At 37.7% G+C, this 26,338-nt stretch overlaps 2 protein-coding genes across 4 annotated transcripts; one reads left to right on the forward strand and one right to left on the reverse strand.

Annotated features, from left to right (window-relative positions):
* Positions 1-327: 327 nt before the first annotated feature.
* On the forward strand, positions 328-13,159 carry asah2 (N-acylsphingosine amidohydrolase 2). The gene is made up of 21 exons (XM_053511828.1): positions 328-388; positions 585-745; positions 937-1,040; positions 1,619-1,762; positions 1,853-2,029; positions 2,183-2,310; positions 2,680-2,757; positions 3,226-3,346; positions 3,492-3,617; positions 3,752-3,838; positions 3,924-4,028; positions 4,189-4,270; positions 7,949-8,064; positions 8,139-8,233; positions 8,329-8,368; positions 9,390-9,488; positions 10,420-10,515; positions 10,830-10,982; positions 11,079-11,135; positions 11,217-11,305; positions 12,853-13,159. The coding sequence occupies exons 2-21, from the start codon at positions 613-615 to the stop codon at positions 13,049-13,051; spliced, it is 2,229 nt and encodes a 742-aa protein (XP_053367803.1). The 5' UTR covers positions 328-388; positions 585-612; the 3' UTR covers positions 13,052-13,159.
* Positions 13,160-13,236: 77 nt separating this feature from the next.
* a1cf (apobec1 complementation factor) lies at positions 13,237-25,995 on the reverse strand. Of its 3 annotated transcripts, none has more exons than XM_053510750.1 (12): positions 25,904-25,995; positions 23,802-23,945; positions 21,947-22,081; positions 21,588-21,718; positions 21,251-21,489; positions 20,984-21,148; positions 20,243-20,340; positions 19,869-20,148; positions 19,186-19,379; positions 18,603-18,739; positions 16,378-16,550; positions 13,237-14,342 (listed from the first exon to the last, which is right to left on the reverse strand). In XM_053510750.1, exons 2-12 carry the CDS (start codon positions 23,898-23,900, stop codon positions 14,191-14,193), a joined length of 1,803 nt encoding a protein of 600 aa, XP_053366725.1. In that variant the 5' UTR covers positions 23,901-23,945; positions 25,904-25,995; the 3' UTR covers positions 13,237-14,190. The 3 variants fall into 3 exon arrangements, with proteins under 3 accessions (XP_053366725.1, XP_053366724.1, XP_053366726.1); XM_053510749.1 differs by having other exon boundaries at positions 19,186-19,403; XM_053510751.1 differs by having other exon boundaries at positions 14,209-14,342; positions 16,369-16,550; positions 19,186-19,403.
* Positions 25,996-26,338: the final 343 nt, after the last annotated feature.

Below are 26,338 nucleotides of genomic sequence, written 5' to 3' on the forward strand. Positions count from 1 at the left end.
GTAAAGCCTCTTTCACCAATACAGTCAATCAATAGCAATCTATGTGATACTAAAACTCAAGTGCGGTGATGTAGACAAATGTGTTCCTCTCCTTAGTTTATGTTTCTATCAATAACATCTACTAAAAGCTGTATAAATCTACAGACTTTCTTTTCCACGAGGAGCCTGATATCACTTACTCTTTATTTAATATAGCTATAATTATAATACAAGCACAAGAGAGACACGGTGGTTTTCACCTAAAAGATATTGAATAATAGCCATAAAATAGTGACTCTAAGCTACCTTTGCACCAAGGAGGGAATAAGATCTTTGCTCTATGAGGGCAAAAGCCATTGGTATTTCTCACCAGAGATATCGATTTGGTTGTGAAGCCGGCTTGCTCACTGTAAGTTCCATTAAAAAAATATATATATATATATACATTCCATACAGTATCTCATTATTGCTCTATTTTCTCTTACAAATATTTACACCACTATTATTACTGCTATAGTGTGTTATTATATTCTTAGAAGTATTAGGTATCTGAGAAATTGTGTTCTCATGTTCATGTTGTGAAAGTAGTTGTGTTTTTGTTGCAGTGTGTCTGTGTCCATCCTGAGTTGAAGCATGGCTCGGAAATCACTATGCTGTAATCTCACCACTTTGGAGGTTTCGCTCATAGTTCTGTTTGTTCTGATGACTGGAGTCGTATTGGGATTTATAACCATATTAACTCTTGACGTTAAGTCAGACGTGCACAGTGAGTCATGCTCTTTGGTTTAATTTTCTTCTAATGATATTACAGGATAAATAATACATTATATACAGTATTTTCATTCCTTATTGCAGATGAAATGGGATACTTAAAAGCTTTAGAGAAATATCTTGCATTCTTTTTTAAAGTAGAAATTATAACATTTAATGGACATGATTTTATAATTTCTAACACAGAGACTACAGAAGAGCCCATTACCCCTGGGAGTGTTGGAAGTAACTTTTATCTGATTGGAGTGGGTCGAGCAGATTGTACTGGACCAGTAGCAGATGTGCCTCTGGTAAGTAGGAATTATATTAAATTATATTTAAATTTTCTGGTTGCTGAAGGCCATCAAATCTAGCAGCAAATTGGGAAGTTAGCAACACCAATTGTTCTTGCCGGAGACCACACAATATGATATTATCTTGATGCCTAGGTGCCGATTTTTTTTTTAACAATTTTATAAATATCCTAATTCGAAATAATTTTTTTTCAGATTTTGTTACAATTCTAAACAAACTTTGCAAATAATTTGCTCCTACCACACAGGATGATGTGTAAATAGTTTAGAGTACCACCTGTAGAGTCATAGAGGAACTGCATCAGATACAGTAGATCACTGAATCAATTTTCCACCCATTTTTTTTAAAAAAAGTTATGTGGAACGCAATGGCAAGTCCGAAGTTTCCCTAAGAAAATACAGTATATAACATAATAAGCTTTATAAAATCATTTAAACACTGTGCATACATGTACTGTATAATGAAAGAGACATACTGTACACCAGCATACTATGGTGTTCTAAGCAAAAATCTGTCTAAACTCACAAGATTTGTTCTTTTTCTTCTTTCTCTCTCCTTTATTTTTTGGTAAAAGATGGGCTATGCTAATCCTGATCAGTCTGCAGGAGGAATCCACACACGGTTGTTTAGCCGGGCCTTCATTGTCGATGACGGCAGCAAAAGAGTGGTGTTCGTGAGTGCCGAGATAGGCATGGTCTCACAAAGACTGAGACTGGAGGTAATTCAAATATATAAAGAAAAAAAAAATCTCCAGCATTGATTTAGAGCTCGTGCTGGTTCATATCTCACACTGACAGGGCTCTTCTAGGTGCTCAAGGCACTCGAAGTGAAATATGGGGCTCTCTACAGGCAAGACAACGTAGTTCTCAGTGGCACACATACGCACTCTGGTCCAGCAGGCTATTTCCAGTACACCCTCTTCATGATCACCAGTAAAGGCTACATCAAGCCCTCTATCCAAGCAATCGTGGATGGAATTGTGAAGGTGTGTTATACGAGTTCATAATTTTAATTCTGTCCTTCCGTCCTGCTGTAATCAAAACTAAATAACAAGCACAAATGACCTCATTATCATTCTGAATAGTAATATGTACTGATTGTCTAATGTTTATGCAATGTCCGTGATCTGCCTCGACAGAGCATTGATGAGGCGCATAAAAGCATGAGGCCTGGGAGAATCTTTTTGAACAAAGGAAATGTTGTGGACAGTAACTACAACAGGAGTCCTCACTCGTACTTGAACAACCCCGAGGAGGAAAGAAGAAGGTATTATGTGTGATGTGCATACAGAAATGTAAGCTATTTCAAACTATAGCATAAGCAATAAATACGAAACCTGATTCTCAAACACTCCAAAACATTTAACTATAAACTGATAAATGTACAAGAGAATTTAAAAAAAAATTGATATTGTGTAAAGGCAAAGGAAACACTTCAGGACATGCTTTTATAGGAAAGTAATTGATGATTGGATGGTGTGACCCATTAAGCAACATTTTGTTTTATCATAGTATGTACTTGCTAACTATTTACTTTTAGTTGGCTAATTGTTAACTGGATAGATAAATAATGTCTTTGGAGAAGCGCTATGTTAAATGTGTAACTATGGGTGATAGTTGGTTATTTTATCTACAGGTACAAAACCAATACAGATGAGCAGATTGTAAGCCTGAAGTTCACAGATCAGGATGGCAATGGAATGGGAATATTCAGGTATAGAGGCTTCAAACCTGTAAATTATAATACAGAATATTAAATTAAAGAAAATGGGAACAAATGTTCAAACAAAGTGCCTAAAGATACAATAAAAACAATTGCCAGTTTAAGCATCAACCTCAGCAGCAGGCTCATTTCCCCTCCCGTCTGTTCCAACCGCTCAGCATGCAACATCACCAACATGAACATCTGCCATCATTTGCACGGGTTCATGGCTTAAGTTAAATACTTAAATGATTCACAAGCCACCTTGTGGCTTAACAAGTGAAACATTCCTCTGAAACTGGAAAAATAAGTTCTCCGGGAAGCCTGGAGAACTATTCCTTAGGACTTAATTAAAACACTGTACAAGAAAGTCTTGAGAAATCAAGACTTTTGCACGGTACTGCACATATTAAATTACAATCCCTAAAAAATAATACATTTATATTTAAACATGGACACTTTCCTCGGTATTCTTCCCAGCTGGTTTGCTGTTCATCCAGTCAGTATGAATTACACTAATCGCATGGTGAACTCGGACAATCTGGGCTACGCAGCCTATCTGTTTGAACAAGAAAAGAACATTGGCTCCTTGCCTGGTGAGGTGAGATGTCTTATTTCTTTATGGACCTTTTATTAAGTTTGATTCTCAGTGCTACAACATGTGTAATATATACCAATATAAAACTATTATCAAATAAATGGGAAAGCATTTCCAGAGTATCTTGTACTGTATCATTGCCCTTTAGGGCCCATTTGTAGCAGCGTTTCCCACCAGTAACAGTGGAGACGCTTCTCCCAACACTCGTGGACCATATTGTGTGAATACTTGGGAGAAGTGTGATTATATCAACAGCTCATGTCCCATTGGTGGGGTGAGTAAAAATAATGATAACCTGTAGTGTTTTCCCACTCCTGCTTTGCATAGATTAGTGTTTAGTATAAAAAAGGAACCCCGTATTTGGTTGTCAGTTCTTTATTGCTTTAATCTTAACTCTGATTTTCACAGACTAAAATGTGTGTTGCTTTTGGACCGGGTAAAGACATGTTTGAAAGCACCAGGATTATTGGAGAAAGTATCTACAAAAAAGCAAAGGTATTCCGAATAAGTCAATAGTTTTTTAAATTACGTTGTAGGCTTATCTTCCACACTGCATATTATAACAATATATGATATGCAGGAACTTTATGGCAGCGCTCAGCAGGAGATTTATGGCAGTCTCCATACTGCACATCAGTGGGTCAACATGACGGACGTAACAGTACTTATTAACTCCACCCACAATGTGAGTAAACTTTGAGTAAACAAATTTACCTTTGTGTTACCTACTTTCAAGTTCCATTCCCCCCTATTAGAGCAGTAAATCAAAAATACTACATTAGCAAGTTTATGGTATAGGGTATTCTCTAGCATAACATTTTAACTTTTTGACATCCTATTACCAGGCCAAGACGTGTAAGCCTGCACTTGGCCACAGCTTTGCTGCAGGAACGATAGATGGAGGAGGAGACCTTAACTTCACACAAGGTACATCAATCACCATTTTATGACCCAGGTCATGTATGGCCTAGATTTATGGTCTGGAATCCCTGAATGAAAACAAAATCAATCCACACAGGACCCACACCACTGTATTTGCACTCAAGACCTAAATCCAGACCAATGACCAAATGGTCAGGATCCAGATCCAGGTTTTCTCATCATTAAGACCTATGACAGTGCCCTTAAGACTGAGACCCAGACCAGTATCTTCAAAACTGTGATGTAAAACAGAGCCTGTCCTTTTAGAACTAATCACCAGACCATTCCTTTCAGGAATGAGACCGAAACCCATATCAGTTCATGCAAGGTTGAGATCCAGGCCCTGACCAGTCCTCTCAGGGTATAAGACCCAGGCCCAGACCAGCCTCCTTATGGATGAGACTTGTCAAAGTCAAGATACAACCCAGACAACTCCTCCCAAGAAGGAGCAATCCAGGACAGTTTCCTCAGGTTGGAGAACCAGACCAGGAGTCTTATACGCTTAACCAGACCAGTCTCAGACCTAGGCAAGTCCCCTCAAGTTTGACGAGACCCATACCCAGACCAGAAACTCTCCACGACCAGACCAATGTCAGACCAACCATGTCAAGACCCAGACCTAAACACAATCAATCCCTCACTCACTGTCTTCACCACTTTATCCTATATACAGGGTCACGGGGGGCATGAAGCCTATCTCAGGAAACTTAGGGCACAAGGCGAGGTACACACTGGACAGGGTGCCAATCCATCACAGAACGCGCACACACACACACTCATATGCTCATTTACACACTATGGGCAATTTGGAACCAGCAATCAGCCTAGTCTGCATGTCTTTGGACGGAGGGAGGAAACCAGAGTACCCAGAGGAAACTTACCTAGCACAAAGAGAAAAGCAACCTCCATGCACACAGACCAGAAGTGGAAAATCAAACTCGGAGCCCATTTTATAATGGCTTGTCATTTCAGATGACTAATGAACTGAGGGAGTATACAATATAAAAAGCAGTAAATGTCATTCATATTGAAACTACATACATGCTGTATTTTCTTCAAAATGGTTAAGTGTAGAACAGAAAAAGGAAAATATAAAAATTCTGTTCAAATTCATCTGAAAAACATGGATATATACATAAAACAACAAATTTATCTGTGCCATTAAAGAGACAGCTTGGAAAGAGATGAGTACTATTCCAACATAGAAGAAGGAGAATGCAGTATGAGAACAAAAGCCAGAATCCGAATACACACCATGCTCTCAAAAATGAGACCCAGACCAAAGAGACATTAATGTCTCCTCAAGAGTTAGCAAGAACAAAAGATCAAAGCTTCAACTTAAATGTATACTGGATGTAGAGTGTGTATATTATGGTAATGGAACACCGTGATAGAAAGTGTCCTGACATCTTTTCTTTTCTAATGAAATTAGCCCCTTAGAAAGAGGACCTTTGTACTCATTTCTGCTGACGTTTCCATCATGCAATCATGCTCTTCAACATGTTAGAGGACTGCGATTCATTTTAAATATTCAGTAACTGCTATTCCTGCTTACTCTAAATGCCCATTAGATCTTTTTAGTTCTAATTTTCCAGTTTGGGTTTTAATTTTAACTGCATATTGGTGTACTACAGATATGTATGAGGCGCCGTATAGGGCTTAAATCAAACTTCACTCATGCACACATATATGAAAAAACACATGCATACACATATATGAAACACTCACATATACATACACTCAACAAAAATATAAACGCAACACCTTTGTTTTTGCTCATGAGATGGACTTAAAGATCTAAAATTCATTCCAGATACACAATATTACCATTTCTCTCAAACATTGTTCATAAATTAGTCTAAATGTGTGATAGTGAGCACTTCTGCTTTGCTGAGATAATCCATCCCACCTCACAGGTGTGCCACATCAAGATGCTGATCTGACATCATGAGTAGTGCACAGGTGTACCTTATACTGCCCACAATAAAAGGCCACCCTGGAATGTGCAGTTTTTTGCTTTATTGGGGTATCTGGTGTGACCACCATTTGCCTCATGCAGTGCAACACATCTTCTTCGCATAGAGTTGATCAGATTGTCAATTGTGGCCTGTGGAATGTTGGTCTCGTGAGATCCGTGAGATTCCCTTGAGTTAGTTATTGTTCATATTAGCGAAGGCGAAGAAACACATTTCACAAAACAGTAATTGCTTCTGTTGTAGGATCCGACATATTAGCCACAGATTCTGTGCTTCAATTTTCTTTTTGCAAATCATCACCTGCGTGATGCAGCAGGCTGTTTACAAACCAGTACTACCATTCAGGGAGAATTAAGCAAAAAGTCCGTCTACACTGAAATGACTTCCGGTTAGAGATAGTAGATTTATCTATGTTCCATATCGATTATCCTATGTAGACACAGGTTGGCCTGGGGCCTATCCAAGGGGACACCCTGGAAAGGGAGCCAACCCACTGCAGCGCAAGACTAATACAATAAAGAAAAAAAAAGTCTCTTAGACATTGTTGTAGTCTTAGTTAGTAATCTAGTGAAGCAGTATCAGGATGTAATCATTAAAAAAAAACAAAAAAAAAAACCTTCAAAGCACTTACTGTATGTTAGCCTCTTTGGATAAGGGCATCTGCCAAATGCCAAAAATGTTAATGTTAATATGAATAGGTATAGTATAAAAATAGTTCTGCGCATTGAAATTGCCATGATAAACCCTGAAAACTTCTTAGACTTAAAATAACAATATATATGAACCATTTATTTATTCATTTATTTATTTGTGCATCAGCTTTTGCTCTACAATGTGGCTGCTATGTGTAGTTTACCTAAATTGTAGAAGTTTAAACCATAAAAAATAAAGTTATATAGCTGTTTTTAAATTAAAAGTTTTGTTATAAACAACCTTGTTTGTCAGAGAAAAATACTTTGCAAAAATGAGTAAACATCCAAAAATGCTGTTCATAGCAGTTTGCTGTAAAATTGTTCATATGGCATTTAACACTCCTAGTGTATTTACTGTACATTTCAAAATGTAAGCGCTATAGAACTACGTATGTACATCTCAAAAATATCAATTTGATATTGTGGTTACATCAAATAGCCAGTGATCCTGGAGGCTTATTACTGCTCTTGTCTTGAGATCATAAAAGAGATTTCGTTAGAGGCTGGCTCGTAACTTGCAGAGGTCTAAGGATTAGAAAGAGTTTTTTCTTTTTTTCTACAAGAAGCCATGACAATTCCTGAACAGCAATCCACTTCTAGTCACTATGGTTCATATAATATCAAAGGTATTCCCATTAGAAATAAAAGAGAGGCAGCATCTATAGATTTTAAGATGAGTTGCTTATCTGAAGCAGCATGACTCAGCAGTTACAGAAGTCAGTGTGCTGACGATGAAGCTTTGAAATTTAATGGATGCATAGTTCCTGGATTTTATTTGCTGATGTACTGCATGTGACAGATTTTACTCCTCCATCTGTAATGAGAGAACACTGTTTAAGCTGTGGGTTTGAAAGTTGTGTACTGTAAGAAGCAATCAAATGAACTGACAAACTGCACAATTTTATTTTAAACTAACTTGTGGTGGTCTTCCACTTTCTAAATGTGACTGTGTTAATTTCGTCGTATTATGGGGTATAAAAGTATTCAAATTTCATATGTGATATTTATGTCCACAGGGGCAATTGAAGGAGATCCATTCTGGGATGGTATTAGGGATGCCATCTTGGGTAAACCTTCTAAAGAAGTTGAGGACTGCCAAAACCCCAAGCCTATTCTCTTTAGCACTGGAGAGGTAAGAAGTTATAATCAAATAATGTCTAGACCAATTTCTGTACATCCTTCATTAAGAAATGACTTTGATTCCAGATGAACTGGCCACTTCCATGGCACCCGGAAATAGTGGATGTACAGATCATCACTATTGGATCAGTGGCCATAGTGGCAGTTCCAGGAGAAGTGACGTGAGTCGTAACAGACACAATAACATTAGATTTGTATTAAACCAGCAAAGTCAAGTGTACAGTTTGATATTTTGTCTTCATTGTATTTATTCTAGCACTATGTCAGGAAGAAGGATCAGAGAGGCAGTTAAACAGGTAAGAACATGCACGCATACTACTGTACCTAGAGTAATGAGCACGTTATAATGGAATCATGTAATGTTTGGTAAACTTTCTTTCGGCTGATCCCATCAGGGGGTCGCCATAGCAGACCATCTGATGTGGCCCAACTTTGGCACAGGTTTTACGATGCAACCCTCCTATTTTTCTAACCGGGCTTGGGACTGGCCATGCATGCAGTGGCTGGATAGCATGAGGTGTGGCAACACAAAAATAGTAGTGCTCAAACCCGGATCGTCAGATACGCAGATCCTCAGATCCTCAAATGAACAACCTAGAGACTTAGCCACCTATATAGTATTTAAAATGTTCTAATAAGGTGTTACAAAAATAATATTACAATATACAGTAGAAAGAGTGTCTGCAATTTTGCCACGAAATTGTGTTTCTGACAAATTGTGGCAATGCTGCAGCCTTTTGTGGCCAAAAGTCCAAGAAAAAAAAAATTACATCCTCACTCACTCAAGTCAATTAAAGAGACATTAATTAATTAATTATAAACAGTCCATAAGCTCATGTATTCATAAGAGCTCGTTAAGCTTTTGAAAAGTGTTAACGAAACACGCATAGTGATGTCGCATGAAAAGAAGTTAAGAGCATGAACCTAAAAAAAGTGAAAAAGTAAGAAAAACAGCATTTAGCATAAAAAGAAGTTAAAATAATGGTACCCTGTTCATAGTTGTTGTGTCATAAAGAGAGGTGGCACCAAAAAGAATCTCAGTTAGAAAACACTTTATAGACATTATAGAAATATAAGTGGTAAACCCTTACTGGAGCACGGTAAGGATGTTGCCAAGTTCTAAGAAACAAATGTTTTTACAACCATGACACAATATTTTTATGAACTAAAACGTATTAAACTTTAAGGCAATAATGATCATCTCCATTCTTATTATGCATCTGCTAAGATCTACCTATTTAATTTGAACTATGGTTCAACATTAAGAAAATATTAAGTGTTAAAGTAATAATGATCTTTCATATATGTCTGTTTTAGGAACTGGAGATGAATAAGGCTTTTACCAACACGGAAGTGGTTGTTACTGGTCTTTGCAACATCTACACACACTACATTGCCACCTACGAGGAGTACCAGGTATCAGTTTCTAGCCATTTATCTGAATGTACTGAAAAGTTATTTAACTCCTTAACTGTTCATAGATTTTGCTAAGAGTCCATATGGCTCAACAATTTAATGCTAATTGATAAGTATGGAAAGTATACCAATGTGGAATATAAATGTACAAAAATGGGCCCACATGAGGTCCGTATTGTGACAGTTAAGAGGTTTTAAAGTAAATTTTTAATAGTGAAAATAGAGGTATTGTGTCATTATAATGTGCAATTAGAAGTGTAAATACTTGTTTCTGCATTTTAGTTTCAAAGATTTGTTTAGACTTACAGGTATTTCACCAAGATTTAATGTAAGTTAGTTTCCAATAAATTAATAAAAGATCCAAATTTAATCTCTTTCCTGGCCCAACTGTAATTATTGTAACATTTATATAATTAATTTCCAACAGTGATACAATATCTAAAAAACTTCTTGATGTTCAACTTTGGTGATATAACTTCGACCTAAATTTGACATAAGATCAGATTGTTTCTTTTTAGTAAAGGAGAGTAAGGTTTATTATATAAGGAGCAATTAGTACTAGCAAGCAGTATGTAGGTAGCTAGGTACTCATACCAAATCACAAATAAAGATAAATAGCATTAAAAGAAAATCCCACTGGTTGAAATGACAACTGAGCAAAAGAAAAAAATAAAATCATTAAGATTTGATATTTCTGTAATGCTTAAAGAAGGACAATGTAATGACTTAGAATAAAAATTGCACACATTAATCAGTAAAGGTAATACTTAAATAAATTATTAATTATTTAATTAACCCTAATCCCCCCAAAATACTTAGAATGTACAGTATTAACATATGCTTACTTCGAGTAAGGACTTTTTTTAGTTTCAAACATTATACATGTTTTTGTATATAATGTATGGGACACAGAGGTTATGTTTGTTTATAGGTTCAGCGCTATGAAGGTGCTTCCACCATCTATGGGCCTCACACTCTCTCGGCCTACATTCAGAACTTCCGTGGCCTCGCCAAAGCCATCGCACAGGCAAGAACATTATTATTATTATTATCACTATTAAAGTGTTTGTAGCTAACAAAAGATTTTTGTGACGAAAGATTTAGGATTCTAGGCTTCCAGCTTACAAGAACATACCAATAGGTGGATTTGGTGCCCAAAATTCCCCTTATGTGCATTGTGCTCGGGTAGGGTCTTGCATCCTATCCAGGTTGTATTCCCACCTCACACCCAGTGTTGCTCACTGAAATTGTCGGTTACTAAAGATAAACAAATTCTGACTAGGTTCTCTTAGTTGTGCTTTCACACAACTCAGTCTGACTAAATGTTCTTCTGTATAACAGGGCAAGACTGGAGAAATACCAAAAGGTCCCGAGCCTCCTTTCTTCAAAAATAGCCAGTTGTTCTCACTGCTAGCGGCCGTTCCTGTAGATAAAACACCAAGTAACATTACCTTCGGTGAGGTCCTGGAGCAGGTCAATCCTGTTTATAAAGTGGTGAGTCGATCAGATTCTGGTTACTCTAACTAGTTACACAAACTAAAATTATTCAGACTTCGCTTTCATGGCTGGACGAATGTTCTGTTTGTGCAGGGAGAGGTCGCGTCTGTTACTTTTGTTGCTGGAAACCCCAGAAACTCTGGAGACATGGTGAGGCAACTGATATTCTTGTACATGGTTAACCTACCTGCAGGCTATACAAGCCCTAATCAGTGATCCTTCTGATTTCAGCGAGACAAGACCTTTGTCACTGTGGAGAAACTTCTCACATCAACCAGCACATGGGAAGTTGTTCATACAGATGCATCATGGGAGACGAGGTAGAGGAGCTTTAACGTCCATTTTTGATATATGGATAATTATCATGTGCTGTATAATGTGCCATTTACTAATATGCTTGTTTTTGTATTTATATTTTTTAAATTAAAATGATTAAGTTGGCCATTTATAAGATCACTTCCCCAGTGGTGTTCTTTGCACTGAGTTATCTTACAAGTGATAAGGCAGAAGCTGAGTCAGGTCCATATTGTCAGATACAGTATCACACCACTGATAATTTGTAAGATATTAAACCTGCTGGTTTGATCAAAACCATTACATTGCAATTATTTACATATGATTTGTGATACTGTGATATGTAACTATCAAATGTACTATTTACTATTCGGTTGTATTTATCTAGGCTAACAGCAAATAGCAATATTTATTTAGAAATATTTATAAATTACTGTAATAAATTGCATCTGTTTATGGTTTTGCGGACAGAACTGTATGGGGAATATAGCAATAACTCCCAGCTGACGTCCTTTAATGAAAAAGTGGTGTGTGTAAACAAGCATCATGAGCGCTAAACGTTCATCTAAAATTGGTTTTACACCCTCATTCACAAGAAATAAGTCTTGAATGCCCCTTGCAAACCCCTTAGCTTGTCTGAACCGCTGTAATGGGCAATTAACTAACATCTTCTCAATGGTCAGAATTTTAAATGCAACAGGTAGAAATTTCATCCAAAACTTGAATAGTTTAGTTTAATAGTTTGTTATAGTCATAGGATTTTAACTGAAAACCAGTGCTAATTACACATTCATGCACTTTTGCACAATGCACATTTACTGTATGGTTATTGCATCTTCACATTTATGCATAGTTGCACACTCCCCGGACATTTCTATTTAAATTCTAGGTCAATTTCCACAACAGTTTCTATATTTTCCATATTTGTACAGCCATATCATCTATGTTTTGTACAGCTAAGTTTTTTTTTGTTCTAATCTTCTATATTTTCTACAGCTGAAGTTTTTTCTATATTTTATTATTATTTTATTCCATAATTTATTTTTAATTGATAATCTTGTTTAGTATAGGCATTTAACTGCATATTGTATTGTTTATGACTGACAAATAAAATTTTAAATTTAGTAGAAAGGATATGGGCTTGAAATCAGAAATCAAACCTCTGTTTTTTATGTGACATAAAACAATAAAAAAAAAAAAATCAAGGGTTACCTTCATAGAAAAGTCAGTTAATTACTTTGATGTATGGTTTGTTTAGGAACCAGACATAACATTGATCTTGCCCTTGAATGCATATGCTTGGAATATGTTATAAAGTCTCCGGTTCAGCTACTTCAGCGTTCTCACGTCAAAACTTAATCAGAAACGTGTAATTTGTCTTTCCTACCTGAGCTATTGTGAATGCCCTTAGGTGCTTAGTTAATTAGGTTATAAAGGATCCCATGTCTGAAGGGGGTTTTGCGGTTTTAGTTTTGAAATAACTTCTGTGAAGAGTTGAGACAGGTTTAAAGGTCAAAAATGATGACAAATAGAGATTAGATCATAACTAAACTACTGTATCTATATCTATTAGATTTTACTGGATTAAAGGGACAGGTGGTCTGAGCAACGCCACAGTGGAGTGGCATATTCCTCTCTCAGCAAACGCAGGTACCTACAGGATTCGTCACTTTGGACACTCCAAAAAGCTCAATCTCATCATTCCTGTGATCACTCCATATGAGGGCACATCAGATACGTTTAAAGTCACCAAAACATTCTATTCCTTTTGATTGCTCACTAGTGCTGCCATCAGAGAGTTCAATAAGCTGGATGCTTGATGTGATGATTACCATGATGAGTGTGTATCTGTGTGTATTTGAACTGTATGAAATAAATAGTTTTTGACTATTCCTTAAAATCTGAGTGAAGGAACAATTCATTTCCATATGCACACAAAAACATTAAATAACAAAAATCACAGAATTGAACAGAATTTATTAATAGCCAGTCAACACATCCAAATTATTCCATTTCTCCCTCTCATTACACACCACAGAGATGTTTGGAATTTCTAAAACATCCCCGTGGCCCTCTTCTGATTTCCTCTCTAGTTCTTATGCCAGTCATTGAGACAGATGATTTTCAATATCCCAAAACAACGTCTTACAAATAGCGTTGGAATTCAGGTATAAAAATAAGTTCTAAGTGCTAAACACACTTTAATACTGTCACTGTTCAGGCATCTAGGTATCTGACACAATGTCACATTCTTCATCCGACAAAAGATGAGGCGGGATTTTTAAAGGTTTTAGTAGGTAGCAAGCTCGGAAACATTATTATAAATGTCATAGCACAGAGAAACCAAAAACATATGACGCAAAAAAAAAAGACGAATCTAATGACAAGTTTTAAAATAGAAAACAGAACCGACAAAATGCATAACAATATGAAAGTGTATGTATAGGTTTTTGTTATATTTACTTGTAGATATTTTTTTAATTAAAAGTAACTACGGAAACACTTGCACAAATAGCACAAAACTTAAATAGAAAGAAATCTATGTCAAAGCTATATGGCAATATGACATCCTTAACAATGAAGCAGTGTGTTTGTACAACTGTACATTTAAAGGCAGTTTTAATAACCCTAAAAGACCTCGGTTGAAATTCCATAAAAGGTTCAAGTTTTACAACCTTGTCTCTTTTAAAAACATTTTAATGACTTATTTCTCCTAGATAATTTATATAAAATATATTTTAAGACAGAACCTGACTTGCGTTCTTTATAACAAAAGGTGAACTGGACAACATTCAAGCAACATTAGCATTCACCTCTCTTCAACTAAAGACAAAACTCATTCATTCATTCATAGAGAATGGATATTCCAGATATGAATGGTCGCCTCAGACACTATGCTACTTCTGGGTTTTTAGAATACGCCATAAGCATCTCCACGGGCAGTGACGGCGAACGCTGGATAGCCCTCGTAGGTGGCATAGGCTGCCAGGTCCTGCCCCAGAGACAGAGTTTGTTTGAGCTGAGAAGCACCCACAGTGCCAGCGGTGTTGGCGATTGCATAACCTGGAAATAGGTATGGGAAGAAATTAATGTTATTGTAATGGAGTAACAATTTGTTTCCTTTTAAGACTTTAAATTATGCATACCACATTTAGTTTAAGTAATAACAAAACAGAATTAAAAAAAAGAAAAAAATCTAAAAACATTTTTATTTATCATGGCAAGAACTTGTGTACAAGTTTAGCTATCTAACACAGAAGTAAACTTAATCTAACATTTACTGTATTTTACAAATACAAATTTTACCTTCTCTTATGTATTCAAATTTTTTTGTTTTATCTTATTCATTCCCATTTAAAATTCCATGGTTGTTCCTGATTTTTTTTTCCTACATTGTAAAGCAATGCTGAAGGCATCCAAAATATGGAGGGGGGGGGGCATTTTCCTATTAGACATTTTGGTATGGTATGCACTATAGTCTATTAGAGTGAAATGTAGTACATACAATAGCATTACAGTACATTTACATTTAGGCATTTGGCAGACGCTCTTATCCAGAGCGACTTACAAAAAGTGCTTTAAAGTTTACATCACTGGATACATACTTACACTGGGTTAACTAGGTTAATAACTAAGTGCCATTAGTCCAACACAACTGGGAAGAGGTTTTTTTTTTTGGGGGTAGGGGGGGCATTTTTAGCTTTGTAGGCAAGCATCAGTGTTTTGAATTTAATGCGGGCAGCTACAGGAAGCCAGTGCAGGGAGCGGAGGAGTGGGGTGGTGTGGGAGAACTTGGGAAGGTTAAAAACGGTAAAAACAGTAGTATTTCAGACATTACCATGGCAGGCACTATAGGTACTATGACACTTCAGTGGGTACCATGGTAGTACTATGGTATGTTCTATTTTACATTTGTAAATACCGTGGTAATAAAATGGGAATTTTTAAGCGACGACTAAAGACCTATCTGTTTTTTAGATAGTTGAGTAATTTTTTCCATGAAAAAAAACAAAACTTCGCAGTAGTGTTTGACTGACACTACTTAGTTGTAACCTGTGTAAAGATATATATAATTATGGAAAGTTCATAGCACGTTTGTAAGTCTCTATAGATAAGATCAACTGCCAAATACCTAAATGTGAAAAAATGTAAATGTAGGTACTATAGCTCTTCAGTGGGCACCATGGTAGTTCTATGATGTGTACCACAATACACCTGTCATTGAAAGTACCATGTTATATATGTTGATTATGGTATGTTGTATGCAATCTTAATAGTTTCAACATATTCTATGATATTTAATTAATGTTACATACATACAATTACACGCTACTATATAAACGTTACCATTATGCCGTTATAATATAAACATGTATAACGTATGTTTGACAGTATCCATGTAAATATTATGGCACATTTTCCTTTGTACCGAAGTACAGTATATACCATAGTGTGTTAGCAAATCAGTACCATATATACTATGGTATAGGTAACATGGTAAAATTTCTAATGAATTTGGTGAAGATTTATGGAGAATTTTACGCTATGTGGTCAAATGTATGTGGACACTTCGCCAATCAAGTGACATGTGTTTTTTTTATATTCTAGATTTAATCTCCGGCTGCTCTTATAACAGCTTCACTCTTCTGGGAAGAATTTTCTTTAGATAAAGGTCTTCAGTGGGGTACAGGTCAGGGATCTGTTCAGTGATCTGTTTAGGCCCTTGAGCTCTTCAACTTAGCAAACCCTGGTCTCATGAGGTTTACATTAAGCACAGAGGAATTGTGATGCTGAAACAGGTTTGGGCCTTCAAGTAAAGGAAATCTAAATGCTACCACATATAAAAAAAAAAAACTTTAAGGCACTTGTGTGCTTCTAATATTGCTGCAACAGTTTGAGGAAGACGCATATGAACGTGACGGTCAGGTGTCCACATACATCTGATCATAGTGATTTAATCAATTTCAGGCTGATCAAATCAGATCGAGAACATTTGCTTAGCCTGCTTAAATTTAGGCTCGAAATGGCTTCAATGCAGTAATGTAACATTAATAATATTAACATTAATATAAAAAGTTATATTACAGACCTTACATACCTGGGAATGCCACAGCAGCAGTAGCAGCAGCAGCAGCGGCGGCGGCGGCGGCGGCAGCAGCAGAAGTATCGGCGCCCTCTGTGTGTAAACCGAGAGTCTGAAGTGTGTGCTCGGCTGCGTGGACTTTGGCTTCATCTACTGCTGCACACAGTTTAGCTGGGGTGAATGGATGTCTACAAATGAAAATGATTTTACGGAACATTAGTTAGATTTTTGTGCCTAATCCAAAAGTCGGATTAAAATAATTCAAATAAAATTCAATTAATTGCCCCAACTATAGCAATAACTATAAAGACTTTTTACTGTGTGGATGACTGTTTGGATTCTGCGGTAAAGTTTTGAATTTAATTCAACATGCACGCATTATTTCTGTTTAGTTGATCATGAAATTGCTAAATCATATATCAGCTTCAAATGGACTAAGACTGATAATGCTGAAACAATATGTGTTGTCCTTATTGTAATCAGTATATTGCATTATTCTAATTAATACATTATTTTATAAAGTGATAAACAGTTGAGTACAATGACTAACAGTTTTAATGAACAAGTTTCCTAAAGGGGGCTTATTATGGAAATTTGACTTTTTTGTCCTTTTTAGACAGTCAGAAGGGTCATCAGTATGAGTGTGTACAAACAAAACAAGTGTTTGTGTTGGCCATGGTTTAAACAAGCCAAATAGGAGAATAACTCTCACCCCCTGCATAAAACAGTTACATCCCCGCGTAGCTCCTTCAGCGACAGACTGTTACATCCTAAGTGTCTAAAGGAGCGATATCGAAGGTCTTATCTCGCTGCTGCTATTAGACTGTCGATCAGAGCTGTTCCCCGTGAACTAGGCTCCATATTTCACTATTGTGTTCTGTTATATAATGTTACAATATCCAAATTTTTACAATAGTTACAAAATCTTTTTCATCTTCTTCTTTGTCTCTCGGCTGTTCCCTTTCAGTGGTCGCCACAGCGAATCATCTGCCTCTGTCTTACTCTCTCCTCTGCTTCCTCTTCTCCTGCCTGGCAGTTCCAACCACAGCATCCTTCTACTGATATACAGTATTCACAATCTCTCCTCTGAACATGTCCAAACCACTTCAATCTGACTTTATCTCCAAAACATCTAACATGGGTTGTCCCTATGATGAAATCATTCTGGATCCTATCCATCCTTGTCACTCCCAAAGAGAAGGGTTAGGGTTATGGTTAGGGTTATAATATTTTTGTGTATATTAGCAACAGTGCAATGACACCATTTCAAACTGTGCAATATTGTCCTAGTGCAATTCATTGCAACAGAACTGTGCAATAACAAAGTTTTTAAACTATGCAATATTACCCTTGTACAATTCATTGCAAGAGAAACCGTGCAACACCATTTTAAACTGCAATATTATCCTAGTGCAATTTGTTTGAAAATAAAACTATTTGCTAATTTGACGCTGTAACAAAAATCTCCCTGCTGCAGGACAAATAAAGATATATCTTATCTTATCTTATTTTATCTCATGAGATTTTCCCCCTAACGTGACCTCATCATTAGATACCCTCCCTCCGCTTGTTGCTCAGCTCCGCTGTTCTTTAGTGAAGGCGAAGCTCAGTAATAATTTATTTACACAGACACTGAAATGGCACGTTCAGGAAGAGGTGTAAATCAGGGGGAGTTTAAGGTTTTAAAAAAGCTTTTTCTGAAAGGTATTTCAGGTGGAAAATTAACAGACATACTTTGGCTTGTAAAAGCTCTGAGCTCCCATGTTACAAAAGTAAGAAGTAGAAAAATATGGGGGCTTTAACCTCCTGGGACCCTGCATCCTGCGGAGAGATATTACTTGTTGGGTTCGGTGCACCTTATACACTACTTCATTCTAAGTTATCCTCATTAGAAGAAACTTTATATCCTCATCTAACTGGAGCATGAGCGCAATATACTAATGAGTGGAAACACGAGAGGGTGTTTCCTGTTCAAAGACAACCAGTTCCTACTAATTCCAAATTATACTGGAAAAATCAGAGGGACAACCCATGTTAGATGTTTTGGAGATAAAGTAAGAGAGGCCAGATTGAGGTGGTTTGGACATGTTCAGAGGAGAGATTGTGAAACTATTGGTAGAAGGATGCTGAGGTTGGAACTGCCAGGCAGGAGGTCTAGAGAAAGACTATTTATGGATGTAGTGAGAGAGAACTTGAAGTTAGTTGGTGTGATATTAGGAATTGAGAAGATTTCTGCTTACATATTAGGGTACTGAGTGGCCAGAGCAGGGATGGTGATTTTGTAAAGGAAGAGTTGCCTCTGATCTGGTCCAATGGCAGAGTGAAGCTGGTACACTGGCTGACCCCAGTTATTCTTCTGACAAATATCCTCCAAGATCTGTACAAGGGAACACATTACTGTATAGATATTGTATAAATGTATAGCTTACACATTTAAGCTCATCAATAAATACAGGTGTTATAAATATTCCTTGATGGATTTATATGAATTTCCATGATAGTTTTTTTTCTCCCAAAAATGTAGGGTTTTAATTTCAGTTGAAAGAAATTACTAAGAAGGAAATAGACAGTTTGTACAGTTTTATAATGATGAGTTGGTGTGGCATATGGATTCATACTGTATACATTACATACATTTCCAGAGAGTTGTTGAGAATTATTCATTGGCCAAGCAAACATCGCACAGTTTAGTGACAGTTTTGCTTATCTCTATTCCAGACTCTATACCATATTTCATAGTTAACAAAAAAACTGATGAATATCAGACAATTAATTAATTCCATCAAGATAAACAGATAAATAGTCACGTGACATTGTGTTTACCTGTGGAGCATGTTTGATTCCCTGTGGCTTCAGGGTAACAGGGTTCATGGGTGTGAGCTCCATGCCCGGGAGGAGGTCGTAGAGTTTGTCCTCAGGGTGTTTGTCAGACTTTAGCTGATATGTGGGGCAGCCACGGCCCACACCCGCATAGGCGAGGTAGCCTCGACCGCCCAGCCCCCGCACACCTGCCGCCCCTACAGGCATATTCATGTAAATTTCTAGGAATGCAAGAAGGCATTGAATCGAATCAAATCACCAGAAATCACCTGGGTTTCGATCAAGATTTAGAAAGCTCCAAGCCAGCACAGTACAGGCTCTGATTTGTGATGTCATTTTATTCGCAGATTGATGCTGATGTCTCAATTTCTACTAAATCACATGACTGTATTATGCAGGCATGGAGAATAAATTCACGAAAACAAGGGCTTCACCAAATGCCATATTGACAAGAAAGTCACACAGTACTATGAAACGATTTATTATTCATTATTCCTGTACCATTGTACACACAGTCTAAAAATTATTAAAATAATTATTAATCATTAATAAATGTTAATAAATATAAACTCTCCTGAAATTTTATGTAATAAAAATACATTTGATCAGAAGTTGTTGATTTGGATTTTGCAGGGATTGGCTTGCTCAGAAATGCTGATTTGTGGATACTCGTGTAAGACACTCACCTCTGACAGAGGGTGGACGCACCAGACCCCGAGCGCTCACGTGACCTTTAGCAGTGGGGAAGCGGAACTGACTGGGCAAAGCTGCGTAAGCATGAGGTGCATAAAACACTGGGGCACCCAGGTAGGCAGCTGAGGGGTCATACATCTGACCCAGTGTGTAGGCGTATTCACCCTGCAGCAGGGCCGTCCCTCGTCCCCCTGTGCCACGAGTGTAACGCACATAACTGTCCTTATCCACGGGCTTAGCCAGCGTCACTTCTATAGGGGAGCCATCAATCACCTGAAGCGGAAAAGTGTTTATTAACGACTGGGTCAGTTGTTTAAAATGTGCTACGTTATGTAGATTATGTAGCCATGACAACAAGTTGCTTCACCTTTCCGTTTAATGCATTCATAGCTGCAATGGCGTCTTCTCTCTGAGAGAAGTGTACAAAAGCATAGTCCCTGATCTTCTTCACCCTCTCCACTGAACCTGTAAGGACGTCACATATATCTTTTAATCATGCCACCGAGAGTTCTTCATGATTTTAATTAAAACTGGAAAGCAAAATGATAAAAAAATAACATTTTAGAAAAGGTACTATACAAGCAGAGGCATATAACAGGAGCTATCATTAATAACCACTTGCGCACCAAGGATCTGGAGTCTGTCTTAAGAACATGAGTTGGGAATACACCTTGAATGAGATACCAGTCCAGTGCAAGCCACCATTCACACACTCATTCACACCTACTGTACAGTAAAGGCAATCTAGAGCAGTGGTCCTCAACCATGATCCTGGACGACCCCCTGCCCTGGACATTTAAGGGTTTATCCTGCGTTATCACACCCATTCCTACAGTATTTAGAAGAGGCTGTTGATTAGCAAATTAGTTATATCAGGTATGGTGGGAGCAAAAAAAACATTAAATGTGCAGGACTAGGGTTGAGGAGCACTGATCTAGAGTAAGTTGTCCACTCACAGGCATATTTTTAAAGGGTGTAAAAAGAAACTAGAAATCATGGTTTCAAACACATGGTTCCCCATTCCACTGCCATGCCACAAGCTTTTATACATTTTGATCCAACTCAGGAGAACCCATTGGACTGAGATTGATAAGCATAACTGAATTACCAGGTTTGATGGCATTGAACTCCTTCTCAATGGTCTCTTCTGTTGTAGCCAGCATCAGGTTTCTGATGTACAGGATCTTTACAGTGGACATTGTGTCTTCATCCACTTCCACTTCTGGTTCTGCCCAGTCCACAGCGATGGCATGACCCCACAGCTGGATCCGGCCTGTGGACACAAACAGTCTCAAATTGTTCCATCAGTCGGCCTTGCAGATTTAATGAATTATACAAAGTAAAAGATGTGTTTTTTTTTTTTTTTTTTTTTTACCTGGTAGGAGTTTCCTCCTGGCCATGGCTGCAGCACGATGGCTTTCGTACTCCACAAAAGCAAAGCCTCTGTTCTTGCTCTTGTCGGCGGCACTGGGATAAACGATCACCTCCACCACACCATCCGTCACCTTCTTCATTTCAGCCAGGATCTCTTCTTTCTTCTTGGTTTTGGGGATACCTCCCACAAATAGGCGGCAATTGTCCACGCTTGCACAGACACCCAGGAGACGACCGTTCCTAAAGCAAGATTGGAGAATTTCATGCAGTTAGCAGGGCACTGCAATCTCAAAATCAATCATAATTGTTTTTTTTTTTTACACTTTGTCCTTTTGTACCTAATTTCATAATTATTGAGTTGCTTCATGGCGTTCTTGGCTTCTTGTTTTGTACCGAAGGTGACAAAAGCGTAACCTCGGTTGTTCCCGTTAAAATCCATCATCATCCGTACTTCATATATTTTGCCAAACTATAAACAGAAAAAAACAAAAATAACTACCAGCATTATAACCTTTCTCAATATATTGCGGTACCAATTTAAAGTACATAAGAAAACCTTTATTCAAGAATGATATTTTAAAAACAAGACATAATCATAAATGTTTTTTTAAAAACAGGTTCAGATAACCAAAAAATATTATTTCACCAGGTTTAGGCTACCAACAAATGTAGTTTAACGTCTTGGAAAATGTCTTACTTTTTCACAAAGAGGTACCAGCTCATCTTCAAAGAGGTCTCGAGGTAATTTGCCCACAAAGATCTCACTGCCCCTTTCTGGTGGTGGGCCTTCCCAATCAGGTGGTGGACCTCCATATCTTCTCTGGCCATTTTCCTAAAGGACGGACAAGAACTGTGATAGACAGCCATGCAAATCTCATTAAATATCCAGAGATCAGCAGGTGGAGATTACTATATCACTCCTGTGCTTTCAAAGATACCGTTAATCATTGCAAGGACGGAGTGATGGAGGATTTTGCAGCTGAAACATATACTGTACTTAGTGCCTCTGTGCCTCTTATAACACCTCATCCAGCTCATTGACGGCGATTAACCAATTTACTATCACTATTGTGATTCTGGTTATAATAAACAATAACAATCTATACAGTGTAAAATGTATTGGTAGCAGTGTTCACTGTAGCCGAATAGAGATACAGGCATGGACGGCAGTGCTAGGTCTTCAGCACATGGTGGTGCTAGATACTCTTGAGAGCTCCCAGTAGTACAGTATTTCTTCTCGTGCATATTGTTTATGAACTATATTGAATTCTGAATTCAGACACCATAAAAGAAACGTAATTTGAGTATCTCAATAAATAAAATCTGAATTATTTTTTTAGTGAAATGTGTCTGTCAAATCCTCCTCTAGGTTTCCACTTGGAATTAGATCTGCAATGTCCTTATACGGTCATTATTAAGGAATCCTTCTCATAACACTATGGATTACTGTTTAAAATATACATTTTAAAATCTTTTCATATCACGTGTATACAGTATGGTTCAAAAGTGTCAGTTTTTATATAAATTTTAATATAACATATATTAAATTTAATATAACACAGAAATTTTGGTACTTTGTTGAGTAATGGATTTGCAGAGACCACAAAAATCCAAACCAGGACTTGTGATGAAATTTCTCTTGAATGAACGTATATAAAAATTGTTAACATTTACAGAAGACATATATATGGTGCAAACATTTTGAATGGTGGCTCGGCATCCATTGCAGTCGCTCCCGTGAACATCCTGCAAGTGAACTGTCTGAGCCTTGAAAATCAATGAATAATTTGTCATCATCCTGAACACCACGTGTGCATTACAGGAACACAGATGTAAGTTATTGCAACATTCGTCCTACAACCAAAGTCATTTCCACATTTTGGGGTTTCCAGTGTTCCAGACATGAAGCAGGCGCTTCAATCATGGCTCCAGGCATACTGAGAAAAACTTGCTACCTTGATGGTATCCAAGCACTAATGAAACCCTGGGATAAGTGCATTAGTGTATCAGGGGATTATATAGAGAAATAAAGGGAGTTTTTACTCTCAGCTGTATTCTGTTATTCTACACAATCAAAAGTCCTGGTTTGACTTAAACACCCCTTATTTGAAAAGACAAATTATGATTTGATTTATTTTTTCAGATTGCTGATTACTGATAGTACCCATAAATCTAAAATAGGTTCATTGCTTTATTAAATGTATTTAGAATTTTGTACAGTTCTAAAACACACCATTATAGAGAAATGATCACAACCCTGAGTTGTAACACTAACACCATTCTGTTCTGTAACATAGGATGGTACTGTATAATTCATCATTAAGTCTTTGCATTAGTGGAAGTTTTATCATTGCATTTAATGCAGGGAAACCTGGGGATGGTCATATTTCCAACATATGTTATATTGCATATGTGTCAAAACAGTGTGTGAATTTAGCCTGTATAATTATGCTGTTTCACACTGCCTCCATCCCAAACCTATCTCTCCCTCGACTTTAGCCCGAGGCACGGCATGCTGGATATTGTAGTCTGTTGTCGGTGGTGGCTCCTACCTGGTGTAATTGATATCCTGTGCGCTGGATGAGAGTGCGCAGTGCAGCCTCTTTCTGCGTGCCAGTCAGTCCATCCCCGCATTTTTGATTGGTTTCCATTGTGAGTGATTATCAGCAATAAATCAGCAAAATTAGGGGTGCTCACTGAAATTAAATCAAAGTTCAAACACAAGTGAATGACAAGGCAGAGATGCTGATTCATGCTCAGAAGCCATGCCAGCTCTTAATTTCGCCTTCGTCGGGATGCAACCGGTGATTTTTTTTAATTTTTTTTTTACTTAGCCATTAAAGAAATAAATATCAGTTCACAGTGGAGAATTGTCTAATGGTGTTCCATATTCAGCAGATAAACAAATAAACAGTAACAGCTGTGTACCAAGCATCTGGTAGGATATGTACTTGCATCCATGTCAGTCCCACTTTCCTAGATATTCATGAATAACCAGATCTTGTGTTTATTTCCACTCTCTAATAGTTATTAGTATTAGCACTATGAGTGCACACCGAGACATTTTCTCAGCTCTAGGAGGTCAAGGACCGGTGTGTAATTATTAACCGGCGTGAACCAGCACAACTGTATTTGCTAAAAGCGAGCGGTTGACATTATGTTTCTCTCCCCACTCTGCTAAATCAGGATCCAGAAAATGAATCTCCCGAAATATCTTTCTGCCAGAAGTGTTCCTTCCTTCAGCCAATCACACTGAGCCTATTGCGTAACCAGCTTGATTGAATCACATGCGAAGAAGATGGACTACTTGTCATATAATAATCAATGAAGTGCCTGTCTTTGTCTCTTTTAAGCTTTACTTGATCAAAGCGAGGACATGAAAACCAGGCACACTCCTCCAGCATTGAGGGTCAGATGAGATGAGATGAGATGAGATGAGGCTGCAGTTTGCAGTATGTTTCAATTTATAGTTGCACTTAGTCATTGTGATTGTTTCACACGTGACGAATGTGTGCCACCAAAAACAGGAAAAGCTCTTTGTTCACCATGCCATGATACACTCAAGTTTAAGATGCCATACCGATCCTCATTTCTGTTCGCAACACTAAAAAACACACAAGAGCTGATAGGAGACATTAGGCTTTTCAATTTGGACAAAGAGAACAATCAGTGATGGCTAACATTGAAACAGAAGGTGGGCTGGCAATTAGCAACCATAGCGATTGATTCAAGCGAAAAAAAAAAATCATTATGAGTCTCCCAACGATCAAGCTCTATTGACAAAAAAAAATGGGTAAACACCTTTTATAAAAGAATCTGGCTAAGCATTAGGCTGCACATTATAGAGATGGCCATAATACAGTAGGTGAAAAGTCCATTAGTGAGACCTGGGCTAACCGCAGTGCTCTCCACTCTAGCCTGGTTACCGTTTGCATAAACATGATAAACTAGACGGCAGCTTATCTAGCTTAGATCAGTACCTGCTTTTTTTGGGGCTTTGTTGACCAAAGCTTAAATACACACTGAACTGAAGGCCACTACGTCCTGTGCTGCCTAAAAGCAACACTCGCCCTGCTTCGCGTGCGAACGAACGATATGAAGATGCTTTTCTTTTTAATTGCGCAACTCATTTATTTGTGGGTGAAAATTTAATTTTCAAGGAAGTTAAATCCATGCCTAATGCCATTATGCTTGTACTAAACAAAGTCATTAATTTTTTATCATTGATTATGTGGTGAATCTATCTTTTTTTCCATTACAACATTTATCACCAAGCGAACACACAGCCATGGTTACTGGACACATTTCAGGATCATCCACGCAGATCCACTATGAGAAACCGCTCTGCTCGGCTTTATCAGCTGAACTAGGCAAATAAGCGGCGTACAGTGTGCTCGTCAGCGTTAGCCATCATAAAGGAAGTATTGATTCTCTTTCTTTACATTCCATCCGTCATCCTGAGTACAGTTAATCCATTTTGGTGGCCATGCAAGTGCCTGTCGCTTATTATTGTCCTACCGTTACAATAATTATGGAGCCTGGCATCAGTTCACTGGTGACAAACAAATGCAAAATACTCCTGAAAAAAACGGAGTCAGTCGAACATCTTCCTAAGCTGCTTCCTAAGTCTGAGAGCGAGAAAGTTGTGACTTACCTGAGCAATTTTCAGAAGATCACCACATGGAAGACTCAGTCCTTCATTCTGGTGAACTGGGCAACATGTCACTGGGGTGATTCTGTAATCACATCATATCAAACTCCAAAGGTTCACTGTCCTGGAGCTACTTTACAAGCTGGGTGGGTTAAACGTTAACCAGCCCTATCTCCCTGCCTCTCTCGCTCTCTCGTTCTCTCTCTCTCTCTTTCTGTGTGGCCATGCAAAACCCTGTGTCCAAGAACAGAAAGACTTTGCTGCCTCCAGCCTAGTGACCCCCTGCAACCAAGGCCTTCTGTTAGATATCTCCAAACATGTTACGTTTAATCTGGTGAACTCAGAAAGCGTGTTTCCTCGTCATATTCAATACGGTTGCTTTGAACTTTTAAATTATAGATGTAGTGTTAATGCTTTATGTTGTTCTTATACCTGACA

The sequence above is a fragment of the Clarias gariepinus genome, chromosome 14 (genome assembly GCF_024256425.1).
Source record: "Clarias gariepinus isolate MV-2021 ecotype Netherlands chromosome 14, CGAR_prim_01v2, whole genome shotgun sequence".
In the NCBI taxonomy this organism is placed as follows: Eukaryota; Metazoa; Chordata; class Actinopteri; order Siluriformes; family Clariidae; genus Clarias; species Clarias gariepinus.